Here is a 25,924-nt window from a genome sequence, read left to right as displayed (position 1 = left end):
TGAAGCACGAGCTTGGGACGAATGCTCTTCTTACTGGGGTCTAAGGGTGGTACGGATTATATATGCATAGAAAAAAGATCAGGAAGATTTACACCAAAATTGTTCGTTATTTCCAATTGTGGGTAGGTTATATTTTTCCTTTCTCTTTAAATAATTTTATAAATTTTTTTACAATGAAAAAGAATTATCTTTCATTAAGGAAGGGTTATTTTTAATAAAGAGTGTATAAATGTAAGTAAGATATATCAGCTGAGATGAAGGTTAAGTGAGAGTATTTCTAGTGTGTGGTCACCACTGGAGCTTACCTGAACATTTTTCCCAGTCGTAACAGGTGTCGTAGGCACAGGATTCTTTCTTTGTGCTATTGGATGAAAGTTTTGTCCTTTCAAGACCCCATTGCAGCTGTGGACCATCTTGGCAGGAACCAACATGTAGAAAATGGAGTTGCTGATAATTTAAACATTTCTTGGCCAAAAACTTACAAGTGGGTGAAGTAAAGTAATGATCGGAGTCTGTATCAAACACACAGAGATCTTCTGAATAATGGCTGCCCAAGAGATGAAAGCAAGCGTTTATACATGAAGACCAGAAAAAAAGAGACAGCATGTAGCCAATTTAGTATGTTAACAGCCAGTTTTCTTCTCCCTGCTTTTTTCCCTCCTGATTTCTCTTCTTTCAGTTCCTCATTTCAACTTGCCTGCGCTGGGATTCATCTTTCTAAATTTCTCTTAATCTTGATATTATTCCTAATTGCCTTCAAATTAGTCTGAATTCTCAAATTCTGGTAATCAAAATCTTCCATAATTAGACTCCAATCAACTTTCTTTTCTCGACTTATTTTCCCATCCTCCTTAATCCCTCTTTATCACTTGACAATTGTATTGATAATTTTCTAAACTGCTAAGATTACTCTTGCTTTGCTGCCATCTCATGCCCTGCTCAATCAGCATTGCATTCTTTCCTCTGCCTATCTGTGTCCACTTCAATTCTTGGCTACACTGTGAATCTAACCCTGATCAACCTAGCCCACAGAAAGATGCGCCTCCTCTGAACTCTATCACACTCATTGATTGCAACCCCAGAGTCTTATATCATTATATAGCTTTGCAAATGTGTTTGTATGGTAGTTAAGAGTATGAGCTTTTAAGTCATTCTCTGGGTAATTTGCTTAATCTCTTAATCTTAATCTCTCTAAATACCTACTCCCAAGAGGTAACCAGTGGCCACAGCCCTTCTCTTGCTGAGAGGACAAGAGCTCCTTGATTGCTCCAAATTTGAGTTTCTTCTCTGATGTCAATTGTAGAGTTAACAATTAGTGCACCAGTGTGTAAAATTATTTCCAGGAACTAGAGCCCATAGCTGAGAAGAAAAGGTTCTAAATTCAGAGAACTTAAACTATAGGGCCAGCCACTCCCATAAACACCTTCGATGCTGTATAAAAGAGAACTGAGGACTATAGAAAGAGGCCAGAGAGGTAGGAAAGAGCTGAAATGCAGACGTTCCAGAGGACAGTCTGTATTCTCAGACTTGGTATTGTGAAGATCAAGAAAGAAGTTTCCTCTTTGTTAAATGAACAATGTGAATGTTGTAAGTACTCCTCAGAAGGCCATCTGCTGAATGAGGAGACTCCAGCAGCAAGAAGCTACGTGGTGGGCCACCTGTGCTGAATGCTGAGAAAAGTAGATAGAACCACCTTTGGGCTGAATTACATCAATGGAATTATACAGGAAAACACCCTGTGATGTTCTCCAAAATGAATAAATAAATGTGTCCCTGCAAGCAATTGTTCATCTGCAGCACAGAGGAACATGATAGCCAATCAGTGTTAAAAGTGATATATAACAATTGGGTGGCGTCTGTTGGCTTTGAAGGAGGGCAGAATAAGCCGCCCCCAAATATGCCACTTTGGCATATTGATTATTTTGAATTAAAGTTACCTAAGGAACAGCCAGTGTAAGAAAGACTCTCTGATCCTCCTTTGTTTCCCTAAAAGCAGGAAATAAATCTCCTTTGTGGAATCAGTCTCCCTATACCGGAATGGTAGAAGGCACCCTTATTGCCTGAGATAGAGAATTCAAGGCCAAGAAGAATGTGTAAACAAACTTTGTTACTTCTTCATTAATTTACTACCCCAGGCCCTAAATCCTTTATTTTCTCAAATCTTAACAAATAATTGTTTCTGTGTCTACAAGGTATAAAAGCTGCCTGCTTTGGTCACTTCTTTGAGTCTCATATCTTTGGGGCTTCTGTGCACATGAAACTAAATTTGTTTTTCTCCTGTTAATCTGTCTTATGTCAAATTAATTACTAGACCAGCCAAAGAACCTAAAAGAGAAGAGGGAAAAAGTTTTCCTCTTCCACAGCTTCCTAACCCAATGCCATTCTTTCTCCTCCACAGTAATTTAACTCTAACTTTATTTAAAATGCCTACGTAGCCAGCCGAGAAACTGCATCTCATAGCCTCCCTTGCAGGTACATGTAGCCATGTGAATAAGAGAAGGTTAATAGATGGAAGCAAGTGATGGGTCTTCCAAGAGCTCTTCTTAGAAAGACAGGATGTGTCCATTTTTAGTCTTCCTTCCTTCCTGTTCCAGCAGAGCAATCTTGGACCTTGAACTAACTTTAGGGATGGGAGAACAGACAGCACAAAGGAGTCTCAGTCCTGTCTGCGATGAGAGAATCGCCATACTAGCCCTAGCTGCTTACCTCTGCATTTATTTTGTGAGACAGAGAAACAAAATTTGATCTTTAGCTAATGCTAGTTTGGCTTAAATTTGGCTGAAAGTAGCCCTTAAATTAATAAGCGCCCTCGACAGTCCCGGGTTTGTTTATGTAAAGAAGGGGCAGTTACAACAAAGAGGAGATAGCCATCTAGTCATGGCAGTCACAAGAGAATATATCATTTTTTTCTTCATGCTTCAGGATCTCTACCCCAACATGAAATAATAGACTGAAAAAGGGGTGTGTGTGTTTGTGAAGTCCACACTTACACTACTTTCTGTACTGCAAGTTTTTGGAATTACAACCTTCCCTAAACTTAGAGGGAAGAGGAAGGCTTCAAGATGATTGAGTCTGAAGTTTTCAAATGGCCGGGAATAAGTCTTTATAACCAAACTGAGACTGTGTTGATAAACAAAAGCCATGCAAACTTAGGGAATTGAGCTGAGAGATAATTAAGAAACCTTGCTACCTAGTGGGGAAGAAGGAATTCAATAGAGCACAAGGCATATCAGTTACGTGAAAAATTAATATGTTTTTTGTTTGTGCATCAAGAAGCTCAGCTTCTCCATCAAGCTGGTTACACTACACTGGTTTTCCAATTTCCAAATAAGTCCACAGAGTATCTCTTACCTACAATCTTCTTCTGGAGACATGCAAACACATTCAGATCCCAACTGTTTTTGTCCTGGCTGACAACGGCCCTTTAATTTTGTCAGAATATCTGAAACAAAAGAAAAGGGAGTGAAGAACAGTGCACAGCATAGATTCCAAGAGATAAGCTTGAATTTAGGAGAAAAAGCAATAGTGAAAGCTTCTCATGTATCTCCTGGAGTTAGTGCCTTTGTTTGGCTTTTCCAAATAATGCTGTCTTGAAATATTCCATCTGGAAGGTCCTTTCTAGGTCTCATGAGCTGTCATTTTCCAACCTAAAATTCCTGCTAAGTTCAGATAACTGAAGAAAATGGAATTAGTGAAAGTTTTGTTTATTCATCTTTCAAATATTTACTGAACAACTACGATATTCCCAGCACTGCAGTAGGTTCTGGGGATAGTGGATTGAGCAAAATTTGACCCAGATTCTGTGCTCACAGAACTTATAGTCTGTAATACTAATACAAAGAGAAGTGCTGTCATTATTAGTGCTCTTAAAGAGAAAGCATATAATCAAGACAATTGATGTAGCTAGGAAGGTTAGGAATGGTAAAAATGGGAAGAGAAAAGAGAGTGTTCAAAGCAAAGGAAACATCAGGCATAAAGTGCTCTGAAGAGAGGCAGCATGTGACTTTTCTGGAACTGAAAGAAAGCCGGTGAGGTTAAAGCACAGGAAAGTAAGATCATTTTGGCCAGAGAGGTGGGTGTGTGGCAGGCTGTGCAGGGTCTTAAGTGGCTTTTGAACAACTTTTGTCTTTATTTTATCAGCAGTGGAATGTCTTTGGTAGGTTTTAAGCAGTGGGTGGTGTGACAAAATCAGGTCTGCATTTTGAAAAAGAAATTAATTCTGGCTTCTGTGTGGAGAGTAGATTTGGATGGGCGTGGTAGTCAAGAGGATTATGGGTAGACAATCTGATGATAATTTGGACCAAAGTGCCAGAGATGAATATGGAAAGAAGTCGATAAATTTGAGACATATTTAGCAGGTAAAATGGAGGCTACTGCATATTGTGGGTAAGTTATGAAAGTTGTAAAATATGATTCTTAGGTTTCTGGTTTGCATAAGACAATGAATATTAGTGGCTTAACTGAAATAGAAAATATTAGAAGATGCTTAGCTTTAGGGAGGGGAGAGTGATGACTCAAAATCTCCTTTCTGCATTGAATTTATAGTATCTTTAAGACACTCAAACAAAATAGATATATAGGAATTTGGATATTCAGGTCTAAGCTCAGTGAAGAAGTCTGTGCTAAAGATTTAAATTTGTTATTAGTCTATGGAGGATCATTGAATGTGGGTATGGATGAGATTCCCCAGCAGGAGAGTGTAGCATAAGGTGAGGAGACAGATCTGAGCCTTGAGGAACTCCAACACCTAATGTCTAAGCACAAGGAGGACCCTGCCAAAACTAGAGGGCAATAGCCAGAGAGGTAGAAGCTACACAAGACGATGTTGTATATTGGAAGCCATGGAAAGAAAGTATATGCAGAAGAAGGTCAACACTATTGAATGTTGCTGAGATGTCAAAGGAGATGAGGACCAAAATAATGTCCATTACATTTAGCAATATGGATGTCAGTGACAGCAATCATGTAAATGGTTTTTGGAGGGTAATGGCTTGAAAATCAGATTTTCTTATAAGAAGAATCAATGGAGAAATGCAACTCCTAAATGTAGCTATTTATTCCTGCATGATATTCTAGGCACTGGGATAATATGGTGGGAAAAAAAATAAAAAGAAAGAACAAAAACAGCAGTGGTTATTTTTTTCAAGAACCTAAAGGATAGTGGAAAAACAGACATTAATAAAATAATCATAGTAATGGATTTATAATTAAAGGCTCAGATAAGTACTTTGAATAAAGAGAACCTGGTTCCAGGAGATCATACAGCAAAAAGAGCCCAACTGACAAATGTAAGGAAAGATCCAGGAGGAAATGATGCTTGAGCCAAGATGAGCAATTGAATAATGTGTATGTGAGGAATGGAGATAAAAGTAGAGGGAAGAACACTTGGGCATATTGTAGGAGAGGGGAAATCCTGTTCATCTTTGCTTGCATTAAGGCCAATCCAGAGAAACTTTAAACTGGTTAAATTGGACCTGGAGCTGACCTCCAGAACCTGTTGGATGAAAAAACTTCCCTGGTCTGAATCTGACTAATTGAGCATCCACAGAACCACAATGGCCTCTATAAGCAACTAATTGTCAAAGGAAAGCAATAGGCAGCTATAGCTAGATATCTGACACACTAGATGGCAGAACAGGAGACCCAGCTCACGGTTTCTCCTCTTAGCCTCTCAGGTAGAAAGTTTAATAAGGGAAGGAGGTTTATGTTAGAGGCAAAAATAAAGATTTTAAAAAATTGGTAGGTTTTCTTTTTTTGCTGCTATTTCCATTTCCTACTACTATCCTCTGTTAGGACTCTCATTCTATCTAGTGAGATTTGGCTCAGAACTTTCATGAACATGGAGACCTATAGCTGCTGGTAAGGCCTCAGATATTAAGATTTCCACTGATAAAGGATTGTTTTTCTTTGGTTTCTTGTATAACTATGCCTCATTGTTTCTAAAGAGGATCAACTTTCAAGCCATACAGAGAATTGCTCTCACCACTGATTTGAAAGTGTCAGTGATCATGTGCAAGAAGCATTTGCATGAGTGCAACGACAACCTGACTGGGTATCACGCTGAAGCAGGAACTGGCCCTCAGCTGCCCACACTGCTCGCCCTGCAGTTTGTAAGCCACGTGGAAATGAGAACATTGTGATCTTGGAAGTGCCTAGGGCAAGAGGATCTTCTGGAGGTGTTGATTTCTCAGAGGACGGGGAAAAAAGTAACTGTGGAGGAGTGCAGCATCTTATTTCTTCAGGAAGCAAAATGGTTTGTCACGTTGGAAGAACGAAAAGTCCTTCCCTGACCAAAAGATGGCCTGAAAGTCTCTTGGCTCACAACTCCCCCCACAGTGAGAGGAAAGAGTGTTCAGTTTTACTGATGATTTTCTTTCTCTTTCTGTGACTCCTCTCATTGATCTTTCTGCCATTGTCATTAGAGAGAAAGTATATGAGATAAGATATTTATTTCCTTTATCTAGATGTAGAACATTTCATTATCTCTCAGTTTGGATTATAATTTCAATTTCTTTTCCAAACACAGAGCTGTGTGTGTGTGTATTTGTGTTGTATAGAGAAGAGGATGCTACCTAAGATGCCCAGAGGATCCTAATTTTCTGAAGCCTGTGGTTCCTGAACACATCCACCCCTGACATAGATGATCAGGGGTCAAGTGAAACCAAGACACAGCATTAACCTGAAGCTCTCTCAAATTTCCGTGGGATCTCTTTATCAATAGTTTAAAGGTTACTTAACAGCTTAACTTTGCCCTCTTTCCTTCCCACATTGTAAAAGCACAGAAGAGAATAAAGAAAGCAAGACGGCAAAGAGCTGTTGCAGGGTTCCTGTTCAACTCAAACTGTCTGACCTTGGGTCTACTTTATTCTCTCTGTGCCTTTGGTTTTTTCATAAGCAAAATAGGCCTAATTATATCTGAGCTCAGAAACATCCTCAAGGACTCTCTGATTTAAAATGAGATGCCATTTGAAGAAGCGTGTTGAGAAATTTGGAAGATATGAATTAGTAGAATCTCTCTTAACTCTCGTCCAAGTTACTGACTTGCCAGCCTGACCGATGTTCTCTAGTCCTTCTGTGCCAGCTGCCTGTCTGACACCGAACTTTAAGGTTTCTACCGTCCTCTCCTCTACAGCTTCACACTTTTTCTCCCACCACCCAAGAGTCGGTTCTGTTTACTTCCAAATCTATTTATATCAGTTGTTATTGTAATTGTGTGAGTTTATTAAACATTATCAGCTGATTAAAAAAAGGAAGAAAAAGGGAGTTACTTTTATAAAAGCGAAGTTGAAAATTTTGAACAATTAAAAGTGATTTTCAAAAATTTGTTTTGAATTAATTGTGGATGAGACTTCCGGAGAAGAGTAAAGAAAGACACATAAAACATTTAAAAGCGGGGCTGGCCCGGTGGCGCAGCCGTTAAGTGCACACGCTCTGCTTTGGTGGCCCGGGGTTTGCCGGTTCGGATCCCAGGTGTGGACACGGTACCTCTTGGCAAAAAGCCATGCTGTGGTAGGCGTCCCACATATAAAAAAGTGGAGGAAGATGGGCATGGATGTTAGCACAGGGCCAGTCTTCCTCAGCAAAAAGAGGAGGATTGGCAGTAGTCAGCTCAGGGCTGATCTTCCTCAAAAAAAAAAAAAAAATTTAAAAGCATTCTCTAGTCACTTTGCTTCAAAAGTGCCTTTAAGTTTTCCCCTCTCTTCAAAACAATGGTTGCCCTCTCTGCTCACATTTGTGTTAGCTAAGAGAGATTTTATATAGACACCAAATAGTGGGCCTTCCCCAGCTCAATGACAATCAGAATCAGGAGATGGGACCTGGACAGAAGTATTTTTCTAAAAAAGTGCCTCACCTGGAACTAAAAAACCATTGTTTAAGAGAAACTGGAATGGGAAACATGGTATGGGATAATTATGTGTTTGTTTTATTAATTTGAAACTCTAATCAAGAGATCCTTTATGAAATAAAAGGCCTTGTTCTTACATTGGAAAATTGGTGAATAAATGTGTATTTCTATGTTTTAAGTTAAAATAAAATGCTTAATTATGTGTGTACTACTTTTTTATAGTTTTCCACTTTAACCAAATCTTTAGGTAATTCTGACTTTAGTCAATTCTGATTTTGTTAGACGAGAGAGCTTGCACTCCCTCAAAATATTGAAGCATTACATTGGAAAAGAAAATTGACCTCGCTCTTAAAATTTGAAGATATTCACTTGATCGATAGCTTCTTATTTGCTGCCCGACCTCATCATCTACACAGGGGGAAATACAACCTAGATGGTCAGTGGAATCTTCTGCTTTCTCCCCCAACTTAGGAAATAGCATCACTGTAGATGCCACACTACCAGTCTCAAGGGACACCCCCTTAGCAGATCCCAGAAGCCCGAGCTGCTACTCACCTTTTTCACAGGTGAGTGAGTCTGAAATGGGTGGCGTCCAGGAATCCCCACTGCATGTGTACCTTGACGGCCCAGCAACAACAAAGCCTTTAGGGCAGGTTAGCTCAATGGATTCACCAATTTTATATAATCTCTGAAATGGCGAGACTGTCAGGACTTCCTGCACGACTGGCTTGAGGCACCCCGTCCCTGCAGGCAGAGAAAGAGTGCAGGTGTATTTAATGGAGCAGATTCTTCAATGGATGTAGGCAGATTTTATGCAACCCAAGAGGCAATTTTATTGCCATTTACTGCATTGGTTCAGCTCTAATGCCACCTTTGGATCAGAAAACATGGAGGTTGAGGATGCTAGGTTTCCACTGAGAAACTCCTTTTAGTTCTGTTGTCTGGGGTCCCTTGCTAAGAAACTGGCTCTAGATACTTCAACTTTCATTCCATTATTGGGACCTTTTCCTTTCAAGAAAGGATCTTCTTCCTTCTTCTCCCCAGTGGGTTTTCCCAAAAGCAAATCACCACATTGTGGGGGACACTGAGGCAGGACATTCTCATTGACGCTCATCTCAACTTTGCGCCATGGTGTCCCATGATAACTCTTTGGAGTTCCCGTTTGAGGCTTGTTTGAATCTCATTTGGACTTTACTGTAACACGGATGTGTGTGGAGCCTACAAGCTCATCCTTTATTCCTCAGCAAAAGATGTGAATGTGCCTCAAGGAGAAAACTGCGTTTCACACAAAATCCCATTTTTGATACACAGACTATAAGTATCATCTTCCTGGGACTCATCAATTTGCATCAATTTGTGCATCAGGCGAGGCAGATGTCTGTGGTTAGATGCAGTTAGCAGACTTCCTGGATTTCTTTTTAAGCACATTCTTCGCAGTCCTGTGTATATGAGGCTAATATGCTGGGGCAGGAGAACCGAAATATGAAGATGCTTTGAAATCTAATTTTAGCAGATGAATCCTATTTTCTGCTTCACTAAACCTTTTCACCGGAGTTACTAAAAAAATGCAAAATGTACTGATCTAAGGGAGTGATCTGGCTCTATTTATATCGGGCACATTCATCCTTTAGAGTAAGTCACGCAAAATGTTTGCCCAGTTCTCACGTTGGCATTCCACATCTCCTCGCCTCCAGGTCCTGTCTGGTAAGCATCTGAAGTACTGGTATCCAACAGTTTGGAACCCAGTAAGGCATGAAATTTCAACTTCTTCCCCAACTGAGTACAGTTTCTTTTCATTCTAGAATTAAAACAGAAACCAGCAAATTATTAATGCTATGAATAATAGCTCTGAACATCTTGGGGTCATCTTTCAATACCCTCACTCCTGTTGTCTTCTTGGTCACAGATTCCTTTCAATTTCCACTTCTAAATATCTCTCAAAGTTCTCTCCTTTCTTTTGCCATCATCACTGGCTTTGTTCACAGCATTTATTGTCTCTTACCAGGACAGCTTTCGAACTGGTCCATCTTCTAATCCATCTTCCATATTCCTGCTCTAAATTGATTAGAGTTTTTTTTAACTTAAAAACCTGCTGCCTTCTGTATATGAGATGGCCTGCTATTGCAAGAATAAAAAAACTGTATATGTACCTTGTAGTGGCTATCAACTGAATAAATAATGTAACCTACATATGCAGCAAACGTAGCAGTTGCTATGGTAACAAATTGACTACAAATCATTTAAAAATGTTACTCAATTCCTAACAACCCAGTGGGCATTATATATTTTCCCAATTAATGGGTAATTAAAGTACAACTACCGTCATGTGGAGGTTCACTATAATTTTAAAGATAAAGTGGGTCTTATATTCTTAGCTTGGAATATTAGTTTTAACCCATTTTACCATCCTCACCTCTTGCCATGTCCTCCCATAAAATCTGTGCTCTAGCAAAACAGAACCATCTGCCATTCTTTGAACACAATATTCTCTTTCACGCCTCTATGTCTTTACCTGGCTATTCCCTCTTTTCTCAACACCCTCTTTCAAGACCCAACTCAAAAAGAACTTCCTCTGTGAAAACTCCATTTTCCCAGCTTCATGAGGTGTACTTTCCTTTCAGTCCTGGGGGCAACTTGTACAAAGTTCTGTTTTATGGTGTTGATCACATTTATCAACCCCACCCCCTGATACTTGAGTGGCAACTCCACCGCCAGGTCTCTGTCTCATTAATCTTTACACTGGGCTTAATAACTCTTTGCTGAAAGAATGCAAAAGATTATTCTCCTTAGGGAGGCAGCAATTTAACAATCTTTTTCCTTACTGAGCAGGAGAAAAGTACAAAGAATTGACCAGAAGTTATTCTCTGAGAATTGAAGTTGGGAATTTTGAAGGAGAGGAAAGCTTAATCGTCAACTTTTATTATTACTTGCCTGCATGATTCAACCTGTCTCCTAGAAGATTCTTAATTTCCTGAATACAAAATACTATTCTACTATTGGTTATGAGTGTGGGTTTGCTCCCAGGAGAAATGGAATGATGAGTAGTAGTAATGATTTGGATGTTTTAGTTCAAGGCTGCACATTTTTTCTTGCATTCTTCCTGAAATAAGTGACTACCCGAAGATTCTGCTTCCATTTCTTTTGTGAAGCTCTAACCTATTAGTGTATGTGGCAGCCATCGAGCTTGGACCAACACATCCGCCAGACTGACTAAACAAGGAAACCTAACCTAAAGTTACTGTCACTTAGGGGTAGGACTTTGTCTTGGTCATTGAACAGATATCTTCTGCAGTAACATAATTGTTCCAACCTAGAATTAGGCATAACTGCCTCTGTTTGATTCCGTAAGAAGGACATTTTGCTACTAGAAATTCCAGTAGGTGCTCATTAAGAAAATTAAAATTATATTACTTTTGAGTAAAAACCATTGTCAGATAGGGGCCAGCTTGGTGGTGTAGTGATTAAGTTTATGTGCTTTGCTTCTGTGGCCTGGGGTTCGCTGGTTCAGACCTGGGGCATGGACCTACACACTGCTCATCAAGCCATGCTGTGATGGCATCCCACATACAAAATGGAGGAAGACTGGCACAGATGTTAGCTCAGGGCCAATCTTTCTCAAGCCAAAGGAGGAGGATGGGCAAGAGATGTTAGCTCAGCGACAATCTTCTTCACCAAAAAACCAAAAATTATTGTCAGATAGAGATTAGGCCTTTAATAAAAAACAAAATAAAACAAGGAGTGAATTTCTTCATGAAAATGGAAACATATAATCTAATTTTACAGAAGGAGTCATTAGAATAATGAACCATTGTTTAAACCCTTTGTTTTCAAAATTAGAATGTTGATAATTTTAACAGTTTTTGTAAGCAACTGGCATAAATAGATTAAAAATTATTTGTATCTGGATCTGACAAAATGTAATTTTGAGGATAATGTTCTAGGTCAGAGACTGGCAAACTTTTCCTGTAAAGGGCCTTGATATTCAATTGCAGGCCATATGGTGTCTGTCACAACTACTCACCTCCGCCATTGTTGCACGAAGCAGCCATAGACAATATATAAATACATGAGCATGGTTGTGTCCCAGCAATACTTCATTAAAAAAAAGAAAAGAAAATAGATGGCAGACCAGATTTGGCCTGTGGGCCATAGTTTGCTGACCCTTGTTCTAAAAGATTTGTTCCCAAGGTATGGCTTTTGAACTCATAGCGTCAGTATTACCTGGAAACTTAGTAGACATGGAAGTTTCCGGGCCCTGCCCAAGACCTGTTGAATCAGAAACTCTGGGAGTGAGATCCAGCAATCTGTACTTTAACAAGCTCTCCAGGGTATTGTAGAGTTTGAGAATCTGCATTCCAGAGTAAAGACTAATTGACATTACCTCACTCCAAAATATTTCCTACCCTTAAAGCCTTCGGCATGGTATCTTTCACATGGGCAGAAGACAGATGAGCAGGGAAGAGAGACACATTAGTCCAGACTATGCTCTGTGGATATTTATTTGCTGGCCTTGGCAAATCGAGGGTTACTGATCTTTGAACATAAATATGATACAGTTGGAAAAAGATTAATTTAAAGGCTTTACTGAGTTTAAGAAAGGTAAAACTAAAAAAAAAGGTAAAAAGGTAAAATTGATTAGGGAGGATGCTTTCTGTGATCAATTTTAAGTATTATGTGTCTCCTGAAAATTTATCTCTAAAGTCACAGACTTGTCTGACAAAAAATATTTAGTTGTTTTTAATCATAGAAACATATTGTGGCTTAGCGAAAAAAGATAAAGTTAAAGGGTATTAAAACTGTATTGATTGCTTAAAAGTTCTGCAAGTTTCTAATCTAATAAGACTAGAACAGTCTATTACAGACTCAACACCTCCTATGATTATGAACTAGATTGTCTCTCTGATAACATGCCTTTGATAGGGGATTGGTTTGCTCACACTCAGAAATAAACAAACAGATCTTAGTTGCAGATTCTTACAAGTCATCCAAAGCCATGTTATGCTCAAGTTCTATTCTCCAAACACACAAATGTGCCATTAGCCTAGGAATGAACAGTGCTGAGGAACACAAGGAACTGGCTATCCTTTGGTCTAACAACCAGGTATGAAGACACCTCCAGGGAATTCAAGACGGAAGAGAGGGGGTGCGTTTCTAAATATTACTTTTTACTTTTTAAGTCAACAGAAGATTATTAAACTAGGAAAACAATAACTTCAAATAAAAAAATGCATACTTTTTAAGTTCTTTTTTTTGAATTCCAAACTGAAAGTAAAGGTCAGGATGCTCACCCGGATAAATCCATTTTCTGGGGGAACTGGCTGAGGACACCCTGAATCGGACTCTATCTCAGGAAGGTCTATTTCCTTCACGTCTTCATCATCACTGATACATGGTTGTCCACTAAGAGGGAAAAATAAATATGCATGTATGTATATGCATATATACACATACATATATATGTACATATATGTGTATGTGTGTAAATATATTATAGAGAGAAAACATCAGAGAGAAAGGGGTAGCAGCAGACCCAATACCTCATTAATATGCTGCGTTGGAGTCTGCACAATTCTAATTATTTCTTTACTTAGCAGTAGGATAATAAATATCTTAACTCTTTTTGTCAGCGGGGAAAATGACCCATTCCTCCCCATTACCGGCCTTACGTGTTCTCCATTATTGAAAATGTGCAGCGCTCCTCTTGCCGCCTCTCCCCCTCACAGGGCTTCCCTCCTCGCTGCGGGGCAGGGTTGTTGCACTGTCGGGTCCTTGATCTCTTATAAGTAGCATCGCACGGGCTCCAGGAAGACCAACAACCCCAGTACCCATCCACCGCAGCTGAAACGCAGGGAGACCCACCCACCGGTCACGTGGGCTTTGAAGCCAGGCCAACTTGGTTTCCTCACTTTATTGCTATGACTTCTTTGATGGAATATCATAGGGTTATTGTGGTTAAGAAGTCACCTGTGGGAAGGGCCTGGCCCATTGCCTGATGTCCCTTTCCTGTTCCCACAGCCTGAATGAAATGGCAACAATCATGAATCATTTTGAACTATCTGTAACACATCACACACACATGTATGTGCATGCAGATATGTATAAATATGAACTTCTGAACAGAATATGCAAGATATTATGTTTTTAAAGGTAGTAAAATATATTCTCACTCCCATGACACATCCCCTTTCTAGGCAAGATTGCAGGTAACCATGAACACTACTTAGTCCTGTAAGAAACCTTTGATGTGGATTATTTCATCCCTTATTACAAAGCTACGCTCACTCTATGTTACAATACATAAGAGGCTTAGAACAATAGTATCACATATTTTCTTATATAGTAGGTTTTATGACTTTATTTTACGTTGCAGGAGTTGTGCTGTGTATCTTTGGGTACATCCTGGCATACCCATTTTATGGATGAACAGACTGAGGCATAGAGAGGTTAGATGACATTCCCAAGGTCACATAGCTGGTAGGTTACAGCTGAGACTCACCAGGGCTGGTTGACTGTAAAGTCTAACTTTTTACAGGCTTGTTTTCCTTGTGAGAGGAAGTTGCTGATAGAAATTTTGTTTTGTTTTAATTGGCCAACCTACCTAGAATACCTTTTGGAGGGGAAAAGGCATCCACTTCACAGTAAATTACTGATACTTACTAGATTTATAATCCGGGGAGCGTCTCTCGCAGTTCTCGCCGTATGTGCCGCTCTGGCACACACACAGACATTCGGTCCCCGAGAGCGTGGGGCGGCCATTATTAGGGCATGGAGCACACTGGCAAGGGTCAAACCTGGCTGCATATTCTCGAAAAGCTTTCCTGAGGTTGTTCCGTCTTGTCACCGCACAGGGGATGTTTCTTACCAAGTCCATGATGGGAGCAAGCTAAGAACAGATGGCAGAGAGGAGGTCTAGTCACAGTCCCGTCCCTTTGGCATATGTTGCCATCACTGCCCAATTTTCATGGGATGAGACGCAAGGCCTGGAAAATCCCACACTTCAAAAGGATTATTTGTAGAATATAGTCTGTCTGCCTGTCGAACCAGTGGGGAAAAGCCCTCTCGATGAAGGCAGGGCAATTTCTCTCCCTTCTATAAATTGGGTAGAGCAGCTCTCTCCAAGATGAGCTGGCTTCTCTTGTCCCTAAAGTGTGGCAGCATGACGTATATGGAGCTTACTTTCCCTGGCATTCTATGACAAAGGAAGCCTCACGTGAGGTGTCGCTTACTTGGACTTACATCATGTTATTTATCAAGCATCACGTGCATGCATTGAGGTCCTGAGACAGGTGACCAGCAAGAGGGAGGCAGCTCATGAAGGCTCTGCTGAGACCTTGTTCAGTTTGACTCAAGCTGAAAACTGCAGAGAGGTTTTCTGTGTTCTTTGTGTTTCCAGGGACAATACTTTGACTTTTGGTGGGACCAGATGAGAAAATGTGAAGTGGGAGAAAATGGAGAAATGAACTTGCTGGTAGGATGAATGGGAGAATTATTGTAACAAAGAATGAAGCTAACACAAAATCAAGGCTCATTTTACTAACACTTTAAAACCTCAAAGGAATGACTCTCTAGTGCACTATATGACTCACAAGTGCCCAGATGGGCGGCTGGATCTCATTTTCCCACCATAACCTGTAGAGCCCAATGTATCTTCATTTCACATGTAAATTACTCTACTTTCATAGTGATGGAACTCCTTTATCTTCGTTTAAATGAAATGAGCAGAGTAGCTTCTTTGGGGGCTTTTTAAAATGTGCTTATGTTTTGTGGAAAACTGGCTCTAAAAGGCATATGACTGATATGTGGGCATAAACAGATAAGTATTGCATAAATAATAAAAATAATCTTTTTATGTAATTACAACAAATATAAAACTGATAAAATTTAATCAATGGTGATAGAAACAGAAAGCCAAATGGATCTAAAATCCCATTTATCCCACAGAGCTATAAATGAAGATTTAAGAGTGCTCATCCAATAAAGAGTTGGAAGAAAAATAGAGAAATCAGATTTATTGTATACATGGGGAGATGAAGAGTGCTATTCAAGGCAAGTTTGAACAGTTTTATTCACTAAATTCCCTTTTCTAGTATTTTATCTATATTAGAGATTCTAAATACTGCACTTGAAAATGCTTGTTTGAGTAGCAAAAGCAATAGATGTGTAATTTCACATTTTTTAAAAAGGTACATTGTGCATGCACCCTAAAGAAAGACATTTCCTTTATCATCTGAGAGGAAAATGGAAAAGGAATCGTGTGATGTTCAATTTGAGCTGCTAGAGAACCACTTTAGCTCTCTTACCCATAATACTTTATAATCTTACCTCAAAGTCAATCACAGCAGGATTTTCCTTCACTGATTCTAACCACTCAGAAAACACTTTCTCCTCGGGCCCAGAGCTCCCTTTCTCCCACACCAAAGCTGCTGCATACTGACTCCTCCCGCCTCGAACCAGGGATATGGATTTCTCAGCTCCCTGCAAAAGCGAACCTGCAAGGTGTTTCAAGAAAATTACTCATTTTATTGCAAATTCAAACTTCAGAGAAGAGCCTATTTGCACAGGAGGGAGAAGTAGAGAGGACAGGCACGTAGCTCCATTAAGTAAGCTAAGCGAAAGGCAAGCAAACGCTCCTCTTGGTCCCTATAGGGAGTTTAATAATAGAAATGATAATAACAGTGAGAACAGCTACCATTTACTGAGCAGTTTGTATGTGCCAGGCACTCCGCACACACTATTTTAGGTAACTGGGAACAATCCTGAGAAGTAGGAATTATTACGATTATTACGAAGATGGACATTAAAGCTACAAGTAATCTGGCCTGGAACACGTGGTTACTAAGAGGGGGGCCTGGGCTGCAAATGCAGCCATGTCCTGCTCTTTGACACCAAACCTCTCGCTACTAATTTATATTAGCTCATCTCTTGGACCTCAGGAATAAAATAAACCATGTGATTCTGATATCCGATCAGTTGACTGCCATGCCAGAGACTTCTAATTACAGAAAAAAGTTGATAGAACGCTTTTAAGCTTAAAGACAGGAATAAAAACACAACCAGTCAAAGAAAAAAAATTAAACCTCAAGTTGAGAGTTGGCACAATGTTTCTTTAGAGGCAATGACATTTAACGTACACAATACAGATCTTTTATACAAATTTCCAAGACAATTCCTATTCACTAGCGGGGTCTTTAACTGACATGAGTAGGAGATGAGTAATAGGAAATTGCATCAAGAAATGAAATCATATGCCATTCCAGTGTGGGCAAAGACCTGGAACCAGTGGCAGATTCGGCATGTTCTGGAGACAATGCATGTGAACATCAGTTTGAATTGAAGCTGAAGATTTAGGTAGGAGAGGAACAGAAGAATAAAGAGGATGTGGATGTAAAGCCAGGGAAACTAGACTTCATTCTTTAGGTTTAGGAACAACTGCATTCTCTAGAAACGTTGAAAGGTTTTGAGTTGGGAAGTTGACGCAACTCAAAATATTAGCAATGTGTCAACTGGGCAGCAATGGAGAGTTGATAAATCAGATTGGAGACTATTGCAATCATCTCTGATTTTGCAATGTCCTCCTTTTATTCCTACAGGCTGAAAACTATGGGTCCATATTTGACATTTTATCATCTCATTGTTGGATAGGTTTTATAATTGAGTATCTTTTTTTAGTAAGTACTCAAGAATGTATATTTCCAGAATTCTCTCGTGTTTTGAAATGTCTTCCTGTTACATTTACATATGACCACAGTTTTTTCCTCTTTCAGAAATTTGTGGATATTCCTCTATTGTCTGGTAGCATTGAATTTTGTTATGGAGAGTCTGAGGTCAGCAAGATTTTGTTGTTGTTGCTGTTCTGTAGGAGGCTTGTTCTTTCAACTGAGATACTTGAAGAATTCATTTTTAAAATCTTTGTATTTAGTAGATTAACTAGAATTTGTCTTGAAGTTGTATATTCGAACAATATTTTTCATACATATAATCAAGACAAGTTTCTTCCTTTATTTCAGGGACACATTATATAGCCTTTTTTAAAAAAACAGTTTTTCTGTGTCATTACTTGGGATCTCTATTTTGGGGACACTATTTCCCATATATTAAATTATATTTGTCATTCTGAGTCCATTAGATTTTCTTTAATAACTGTTAATATCTGATTTTTTTCTCTGCATTTGTTATGAATTACTTTAGATCTTTCCTATGTGTGATTAGCTTTATTAATTTTATTCTCAGACAATTATATTTTCTCCTTGCAGTGTCTAATTTACTTTTAGCTATAATGGTGATATTTTTCAATATTTGTTTGTCTTTGTACCTTAGCTTTAAAATCTTCCTTTTCAATTAATTCTTACATTTAATCTTTTTGTCTCTGAGCTCTTGATTTACTGAATTCACATTCTTATTAAATCATTCTATTGCATGAAAAACTGCTATAGAATCTGTTTCCATTCTGGTTTACATTATTAAATCATTTGTCTGCTTTGCATGCTGTTCCCTTTTTTCGTTTTTTGCTGTAATACAAATGCATAGTTGTCAAGCCAGTTCTCCTTATTTCTCTTATGCTTAACATGGGTATCTACATGTAGAACATCTATATATTCTGATAATTAAAATTATCTATTATTATTATAGTAAATATTATATTTTTATTTGCTCTTTGTCTGTCTCTCCATGAGAATATAAGCTTCCTATTTTGGGATTTTCTGCTTCCCTTTGTTCTGAGCAGAATGAGTAGCAATCAGTCAGGCAGAGTAAGAGAGTAAGAGAACTTTACACAGAGGAAGGAGTTATTTATAATAGCAAGGCACAGGAGAGAGCATGACTTATGTAGGAGAATACATAAAGTTTAGCTAGGCAGAGAGAGAGACAAGGACTGATCTTTAAGGCTATGAGAAACTATGACATGTTGAAGACATGAGAGTTTCAGGATAAAATTTGCCTTGGAGAAGATTCCTCTCATAGAAAGTATGTAGAATCGATTGGAAGAAGCAAGACCATAGGCAAAGGGACCAGTTGGGGGCTTCTGTGGCATCCAGGTTGGAAATAAAGAATGAGGGCATGCCCATGGAATGAAGAGATGGGGATAACTGGGAGAAGTATTAATGGGGTAGAATGGTTACTTATTGGATGTGGAGGCTAGAAAGAGGGAGAAATCAAAGACAACACGCAGGTTTCTGGCTTTGCTGCCTGAGCCTTTTTCACATACCTCCCTTGGATCCTTGTCACTCTGTATTTTTAATGGTTGTTTATAGGTATCCTTACTTTGTAAGCTCCTTGATAGGAAGTCCTGATTCACACCCATCTTTACGTCACAATGCCTAATATTGAGTTCAGCCCAGGGGAAGAATCAACAAATATTCGTTAAATTAAACCTAAGTATAAGATAAAGAAAACCTTAACCCTTTCCTCTTGTAAGTAGCACTAATGATTTTATTTGCACCCTCTTCCCACTGATGCGGGATCAGTGAGCCAAGGAGTCAAAAGAAAGATTTCTTGGACTCTCAAGGTCTGGCAGTAGTGCTCTTTTATCTAGAGAATAGTGTGGAATAGCATGGGGACAGGACCCATGGGCAGTGGAGAACCGCTGCAAACATGGGTTGAGGATAGGGCTAAATTTAAGTCATAGGTATGTGAGTTATCTCTTTAACAAGACAAAGGAAAGAATATGTAAAAAAAGTTGTTAAAATGGTATCAGTGCAGGTGGGGTCTGGTTATTGCTTGGTCTTTTAGATAACTTTTAGATAAGAATCAAACCAGATTAAGTAAATGGCTGAAGCCACCATCTTAAATATTATTTTTAGCTAAAGACAAAGGAGGATGTTGGGGGTGAAGGGGGAGTCGATCATGGGAGATTACCACACAAGTACAGTAAACAAGATGAAACAAGATGCAGATTGAAGTTCTTGCCTTCTGCATTGATAAGTTTCTAGAGATAAGGTCATCCCCCCTTCTTCCTGGTGCAGAGAGGGAGACACCTTTACAGATGGAGATTTCCTTTACAATGTAAATGTCTCTTAACAAAGGGTAAGTAAATTCTACTCCTCAGAGCCTCCTTCCCATCTGCAGTTTTTAAAAGTAACCAGCCCAAAATAATCCTCATCACCACCACACATAGAGCTCTGAGGTAGATAAACGAAATGAATGAACAGTTAAAAAATAGCACAGTCATGTGCAATATGGTACTTAAATTACTGCCGGCCTCAGGACACGCTGGGTAGGCTGCTAAGAGAGAGTACAGTTACCTTCATATTTCTCTGACAGCTTGTTCGTGGTGCACCGGTGTTCCACTTTTGTTTTCTTAACAAAAAGAAAACGTTTCTTTGTTTCAATCCGGATACAGTGTTGGACCTCTTCCTCTGTTAGACCTGGGAAGTGGAGAAAAAACCAAAAACCCTGAGGATGCACCATTGAGAACTCAGGGAAGATGTGCATGAGGCTCTGGGCACTCTGGGAGCTACCGGTACTCTGTAAGCTAGAGAGATTAACAGCTTTTCCCTACAGATTCTGTCCTTTACAGGCCCTGAGATGGGCTGGAACGGAAGAGGTATCTGTGAGTCTCTGCCATCTCCCCCTTCAACACTGGCCCTTTAAAAGCAAACCTGGGGTCACTGTGGCCCTCCCATGGGGATCATGTTGGCCTCTCCCTTTTGCCTACACACAATGCACCTCTAAGCCTGCTGGTCCTACCTGCCACTGCCACCGTATAGCCCAGAAAACCCAGAGATGAGCACATGATCTGTTTTGTGCCCCAATGTCAGGTCTTTTTTCTGGGACACAGCTGATTCTGTGAGACCTGAGGTCACTTCACATTTTTCCCTGTTCCTCACTGAAAGTAGACCTTGTTGATCATCTCCCTTCCCCTGAACACTCACTCTCGTACTTCTCTGTGCTTCTGCTCCCTGGCTCAGCTGCTCACTCCATCGCTACTTCCAAACCCTTTTGTTTTGCTCTCAGAAATTCTCACGTCCTGACCTATGAACTCCTCTTTTCAACGTCCTCACTGGCTGTTCTATCTCCTTATCTTAATTCAAGCCTGTACTTGACATGTTTCCCCTATTGTCTCCAAGGGAGGTTGGTACTGCCTCATTCCCAGCCCCTTCAGATATAGGAACTGGGGTTGATATCTTCCTAGTTTTCCATTGCTGCTTCCATAGCATGACTCTCCATGGTTTCATAAGTCTTGTAAAAACCCTGATGCTTTGAGGCTCAGGCCATCCAGCTCTAATAAATTTATCCTCATTCTTCTTATCTTCTACCAAACTTCCAAGCATCATTTGTTGAAGATTTTGGCATCTGAATCACTTTTTCCCACTATAATGCTTGCCATTTTTCTCAATGACTTCAAAATCTATGTGGATGTGAGGGATGGAGTAGGACCGGGCATGGACACAAGTCTGGCTATTGGTAGGCAGAGTTGGGACTGCCTATTTAGGATAATTTGAGAAGAAGCAATGTTTCATATTTCTCTTTTTTCTTAGTTTTTTTAAAATTTTATTTTTATTATTTTTTTGAGGAAGATTAGCCCTGAGCTAACACCTGCTACCAACACTCCTCTTTTTTGTTGAGGAAGACTGGCCCTGAGCTAACATCCATGCCCATCTTCCTCCTCTTTATATGTGGGATGCCTGCTACAGCATGGCTTGACGAGTAGTGCATAGGTCCACACCTGGAGTCTGAACCAGGGAACCCCGAGCTGTTGAAGTGGATTGTGCAAACTTGACCACTGCATCACTAGGCCAGCCACCATATTGCTTAATAGCTTCCCAACCTACCTGATCTGCTACCTGAAACATCAAAATTAGAATCCAGGTTTTTTGATGTTTAAAGTTGCCTTGCAAAACATAAGCATATGAGAGAGAGAGCTGTTAATATCAGCTTTTAGGCACCTTAAAGCAAGGAAGTTTATCAAACACTGATATTTAAGTTGAAGTTTTCCCCATTTTTGCAGGGAAAATTCACTCTGAGCGAACATCTGTTGCCAGTCTTCCTTTCTTTTTTTTTCCTCTCCAAATCCCCAGTACGTGGCTGTATGTCATAGTTGTAAGTCCTTCTAGTTCTTCTATGTGAGCCGTCACCACCACATGGCTACAGACAGATGAGTGATGTGGTTCTGCACCTGGGAATTGAACCTGGACACCGAAGCAGAGCATGCTGAACTTTAACCACTAGGCTGTCAGGGCTGGCTACAAATACTGATATTTAGGGTTGGAGTTTACAATAGGCAGGAAAGAGTGTTTTTAGAGCTTGAGGCACAGTTTGGGTGTGATAGGGAAATTGAAAGCTAAAGGCACTGATCACTGAGAAATGAGGCTGAGGAGATGGGGTTGGGGTCTGCCTACTTCAAAGTTTTTTCAATAGTTTGACACATTTGAAGAGATGCATTCTAAGTTGGGAGTAAAAAATTCTTGGTTTGAAGCCCTCATGTTTCCTTTGCATCTTTAACTTGGCCAGGCTGAATAAATACAAGTCATTTTGTTTTCTGGTAAGATTGTTCTTATAATGGATCAGTCAAATGTTTAGGCCATGTTAGGAATTTAATGCATCTATAGGGCACAAGTCCTATCCTTTTCCTAGTCTTTCATTAGGTTTTTATTATTTATAAGTGAAAATTATGTTTTATGTGTCCGATTAACTATAACATAATTAATCAACTATAAACTTAGTTAATTTCATTTTCTGAGGGTTATAGAAAAATCCTTGAAGATTTGAATGATGAATCCCTCTTATGAGCCATGATGTTGGTCATGCAGGAATTAAAATGTCACGTCTTTATCAGAGAACTTCCGTCTGAATTTCTTTCTTTTCTTCCTCGCAATACCGTGTGTCCTGTAGTTTACTGCCTAACCTCCATCCACACTAACGACAGAGTTGCTTGATGCTACAGCACTCAGCCTCTCAAACCTGAGCATCCCTCTGATGCAGCACAGGGATGAGTATTCTGAAAATCTCCTCAGCTACTCTGACTGGCAAAGGTCAACAGTGTGACTCAAAAATGGCATACTGATAAACAGTGGGGTGAATAGTTTCTCTCCTCCAATTCAAAGCAGAAAATGACTTCCTAACAAAAGGAGTTTAAAATTACCATCTTGCATATTATGATATTTTAATTGTTTAATGTTTTCACTGTATTCCTGAAATTCTTTTCACCTTGCACACTGAAGCAATGTCAACTTTTATTCAAGGTTTTAAATTGACTATGGCACACTGAACAACAGAGGAATAAATCAAGGGAGGCAAATAACAAGCAATTTAATCGTTTCCTTCTTCTTGAGGGAGAAAAAGGACTATGAAATATTCAAGCCATTTTTTGGAAACTAATGACAAGGGATATAATTCTTATTGAATAAAGTAAACAAAAACTAAGCCTATACTCTAGTTCCATGTAATGGCCAGATAAGGGGAAAAGGAATAGAAAGAGAAAAGGGAGGAGCCCAGAGTGTATTCATCTAGAGAGTGGCCAAAAACAGGTAAACACACCCACTAGAGAATTCCAGTTTATTGAGATTTGTTTCTGTGTGAATGTGCTTCATCTTAACCACAATTAAAATTGCACACCAATATTATTATTGTGACTCAGAGAAATATATATATATATATATAAGAATATATATTATATGTAAGAATGTTTTATTGAACATATTGAATATACCTATATATATACACACTATAAATACTATATATAGCGTGTGTATGTATGTGTATGTGGATGTGTAGGGTTATATATTTTTAGTTCCTATCACATCTCAAGCTCCCTTTCTTTCCCTTATTATGCATATCTGTTTGCTGGTTTCTATTTATAGAAAAAGAGAGGGCAGGTAAGAATAGGTAAGAATGTTTTAGTAGGAAAATGCAGCTCCTCCCTTTTCATTTTGGTTATGGGGCTTCAGCTATTAAAATGCTGGGTGGTTGATTAAAGATTCACATAGTTATTTAACTGACCTGATCCCAAAGCCTTTAGAAGCTTTGCTCTGAATGTATGATAAGTATAGCTCATCCAGGGCAAAATTATTCTCTAGGCTACAGCAGCAGTGACCAGCATAATTTCATCCCAAGGGTGAGATGAAATCAAGTCAAGGGGCAGAGATTTCCCCTAACCATTTTTGCTCAGCATTAACATTGATGCTATTCTCAGTGGCAGAAGACGTCCGGTTCATCATGCAAACGTTGCTTCAGTGGAAAGGATAACTGAAATGGGACATAAGGGACAGGCAGTGTGGAAAGCCCATCACGGCATAAATCTTTTGGATTTCAGTAACTCTGTCAGGTAAAATGTTTTTAATACCTTCTTACTGAAAGTCCTTCTCAAAGACATTTATTCCATCTCTTCTCTTAGGAAGCAGATCATGAGGGATATCTGGTCATTTAATGTTTGGAAGGACTCAGGGCAGTCACACTGAGCATTAGTATTTGCCACAGTGAGGTGTAAGAACAGAGCGATTGATACTCTATTGACCCCTGGGTTGGCCTGATGTTGTCTTTTTAAAGAAATTCCTGGGTTCTTTTGTATGAAAGTTACATGATGTAGAATTCTGATTCATTTCGGGGAAGTGGCCAGTGGAGTTCTAGTTACCGTACAGTTTTCCCAGCCATGTTCTCAAGAGACACATGATAGAATCATCACAAAGACCCTACGTCATTTCACACAGGAATCTGAAAACAAATTTATCCTCAGGAGCTCAAGCTGTAATAACAATTAATATTGGTAATTTAAGATAATACTTAAGAAACCAAAATTTATTCATAAACCAAGCTTTATATTGTTATTTTATGCGTAAGCAGAAAAATATCACTGATTATATCCCAAGATATAAAGTTGCAATCTTTCCTTAAACAAAAGTGCTTCTCATTTGGTTTCAAGTTTTATCAATGGTAGGTGCATATCTGGGCTACATTAACTCAGCCTCTTGCCAAGTCCTTAACTGCTCTTTCATCTTATGCCCTTGGCTTTTAGTTAAACTCATTAAAAGAAAAAGACTGCTAGTGAATTTGCCATATTTATTGATCTATAAAATTATTATCTCCTATACAAATAGTATAAATAAATTATCTTTTAGAATTTAGTTCCAGGACACATTTTGTTTTCCTTGAGATAATGGCATGTGTCTCTCTTTTTCAGTTACCACCCCTGTGTAGCTTATGTTGTTCCTAGATGTCAGGAAATTCAGAGACAAAATCTGATGCCCAGTCAAAGAGGTTAAGCATATTTATTTTTCCTTCTTTTTTTGTCTTAATTTTCTATTTTTATTTTGTGTGCTTGCGTTGTACTTTTTGGTTGTTCTTCATATTATTTTCAAAATAAAGCAGAGTCTAATAAAGTCAATAAAGAAGAAGAATTAAAATGATAAAGTGAAAAATGTATTGCATGCTATCATATCACTTAAAAGAAATGAGGGCTGCAGCAAGCATACCTGAGTTCCTCAGTTCCTCGCTGCTGTACTGATAGAGGAGGTCATACGCGCCGCCCAGGGAGCCGGAGATGAAATAGTGAGTCCCGAAGTCATCAAATATTCGGCTATACAAAGCAGAGTTGTACTCTAGAGGCAGATGGTTAAGTGCTTTCAAAAAGACATCAGAAAGCTGCAGATCTTTAGTTTTCATTGTGAAGTTTAAGACTTTTATCACTTTATGGATCCTAATAAAACTCGAATCCTAAATGGAAGAGGAGAAAAGAGGTAAAAAAAAAAATAAATAAAGATGATTAAAGGTAATGAAAGCTTGAGGTATCAAGCATTAAATGTCATCTATTTATCCTTAGCTTCATTCCAGTCATAGTACGCCAACAATTTTAACTCTCAATTGCATGTTCTCATGTACAAAAGTATAATTTTCATTTTATTTTCCAGCACCTTTCCATGAGGTGCTCTTTCAAAGTGCTGAACAGACAAGATTATCTCAATAACGTAAACTGTGACTGAGGCATATGTTATTCTATGGGAAAGAGATCAATTATCAGAAAAATAAAATTTTCTCTCTCGATTGTCAATTGTGACTACATCCTTACGAAGTTTTTACTTAGAAGGCCTTGCTAATGCAAATAATTTAAAAAGGATCATGTAAATTTTCAACGGGAAGTTATGCAAC

At 39.0% G+C, this 25,924-nt stretch overlaps 1 protein-coding gene across 5 annotated transcripts in view; it reads right to left on the bottom strand.

Annotated features, from left to right (window-relative positions):
• Positions 1-25,924, bottom strand: part of C6 (complement C6) — a 62,248-nt gene that overhangs the window by 12,052 nt on the left and 24,272 nt on the right. For all 5 annotated transcript variants that reach the window (XM_014734894.3, XM_070245875.1, XM_001496383.5 and 2 more), the window contains exons 8-17: positions 25,252-25,492; positions 20,086-20,208; positions 16,169-16,335; positions 14,504-14,729; positions 13,513-13,684; positions 13,135-13,246; positions 9,512-9,644; positions 8,402-8,590; positions 3,352-3,442; positions 306-547 (exon numbers count right to left, since the gene is read on the bottom strand). In XM_014734894.3, the coding sequence (XP_014590380.2) occupies positions 306-547; positions 3,352-3,442; positions 8,402-8,590; positions 9,512-9,644; positions 13,135-13,246; positions 13,513-13,684; positions 14,504-14,729; positions 16,169-16,335; positions 20,086-20,208; positions 25,252-25,492 (1,696 nt within the window). The remainder of the gene's footprint in view (positions 1-305; positions 548-3,351; positions 3,443-8,401; positions 8,591-9,511; positions 9,645-13,134; positions 13,247-13,512; positions 13,685-14,503; positions 14,730-16,168; positions 16,336-20,085; positions 20,209-25,251; positions 25,493-25,924) is intronic.

This window comes from Equus caballus, chromosome 21, assembly GCF_041296265.1.
Source record: "Equus caballus isolate H_3958 breed thoroughbred chromosome 21, TB-T2T, whole genome shotgun sequence".
In the NCBI taxonomy this organism is placed as follows: Eukaryota; Metazoa; Chordata; class Mammalia; order Perissodactyla; family Equidae; genus Equus; species Equus caballus.
The sequence above is the reverse complement of the archived record's forward strand: the minus strand, read 5'-3'. Positions and strand labels throughout refer to the sequence as shown.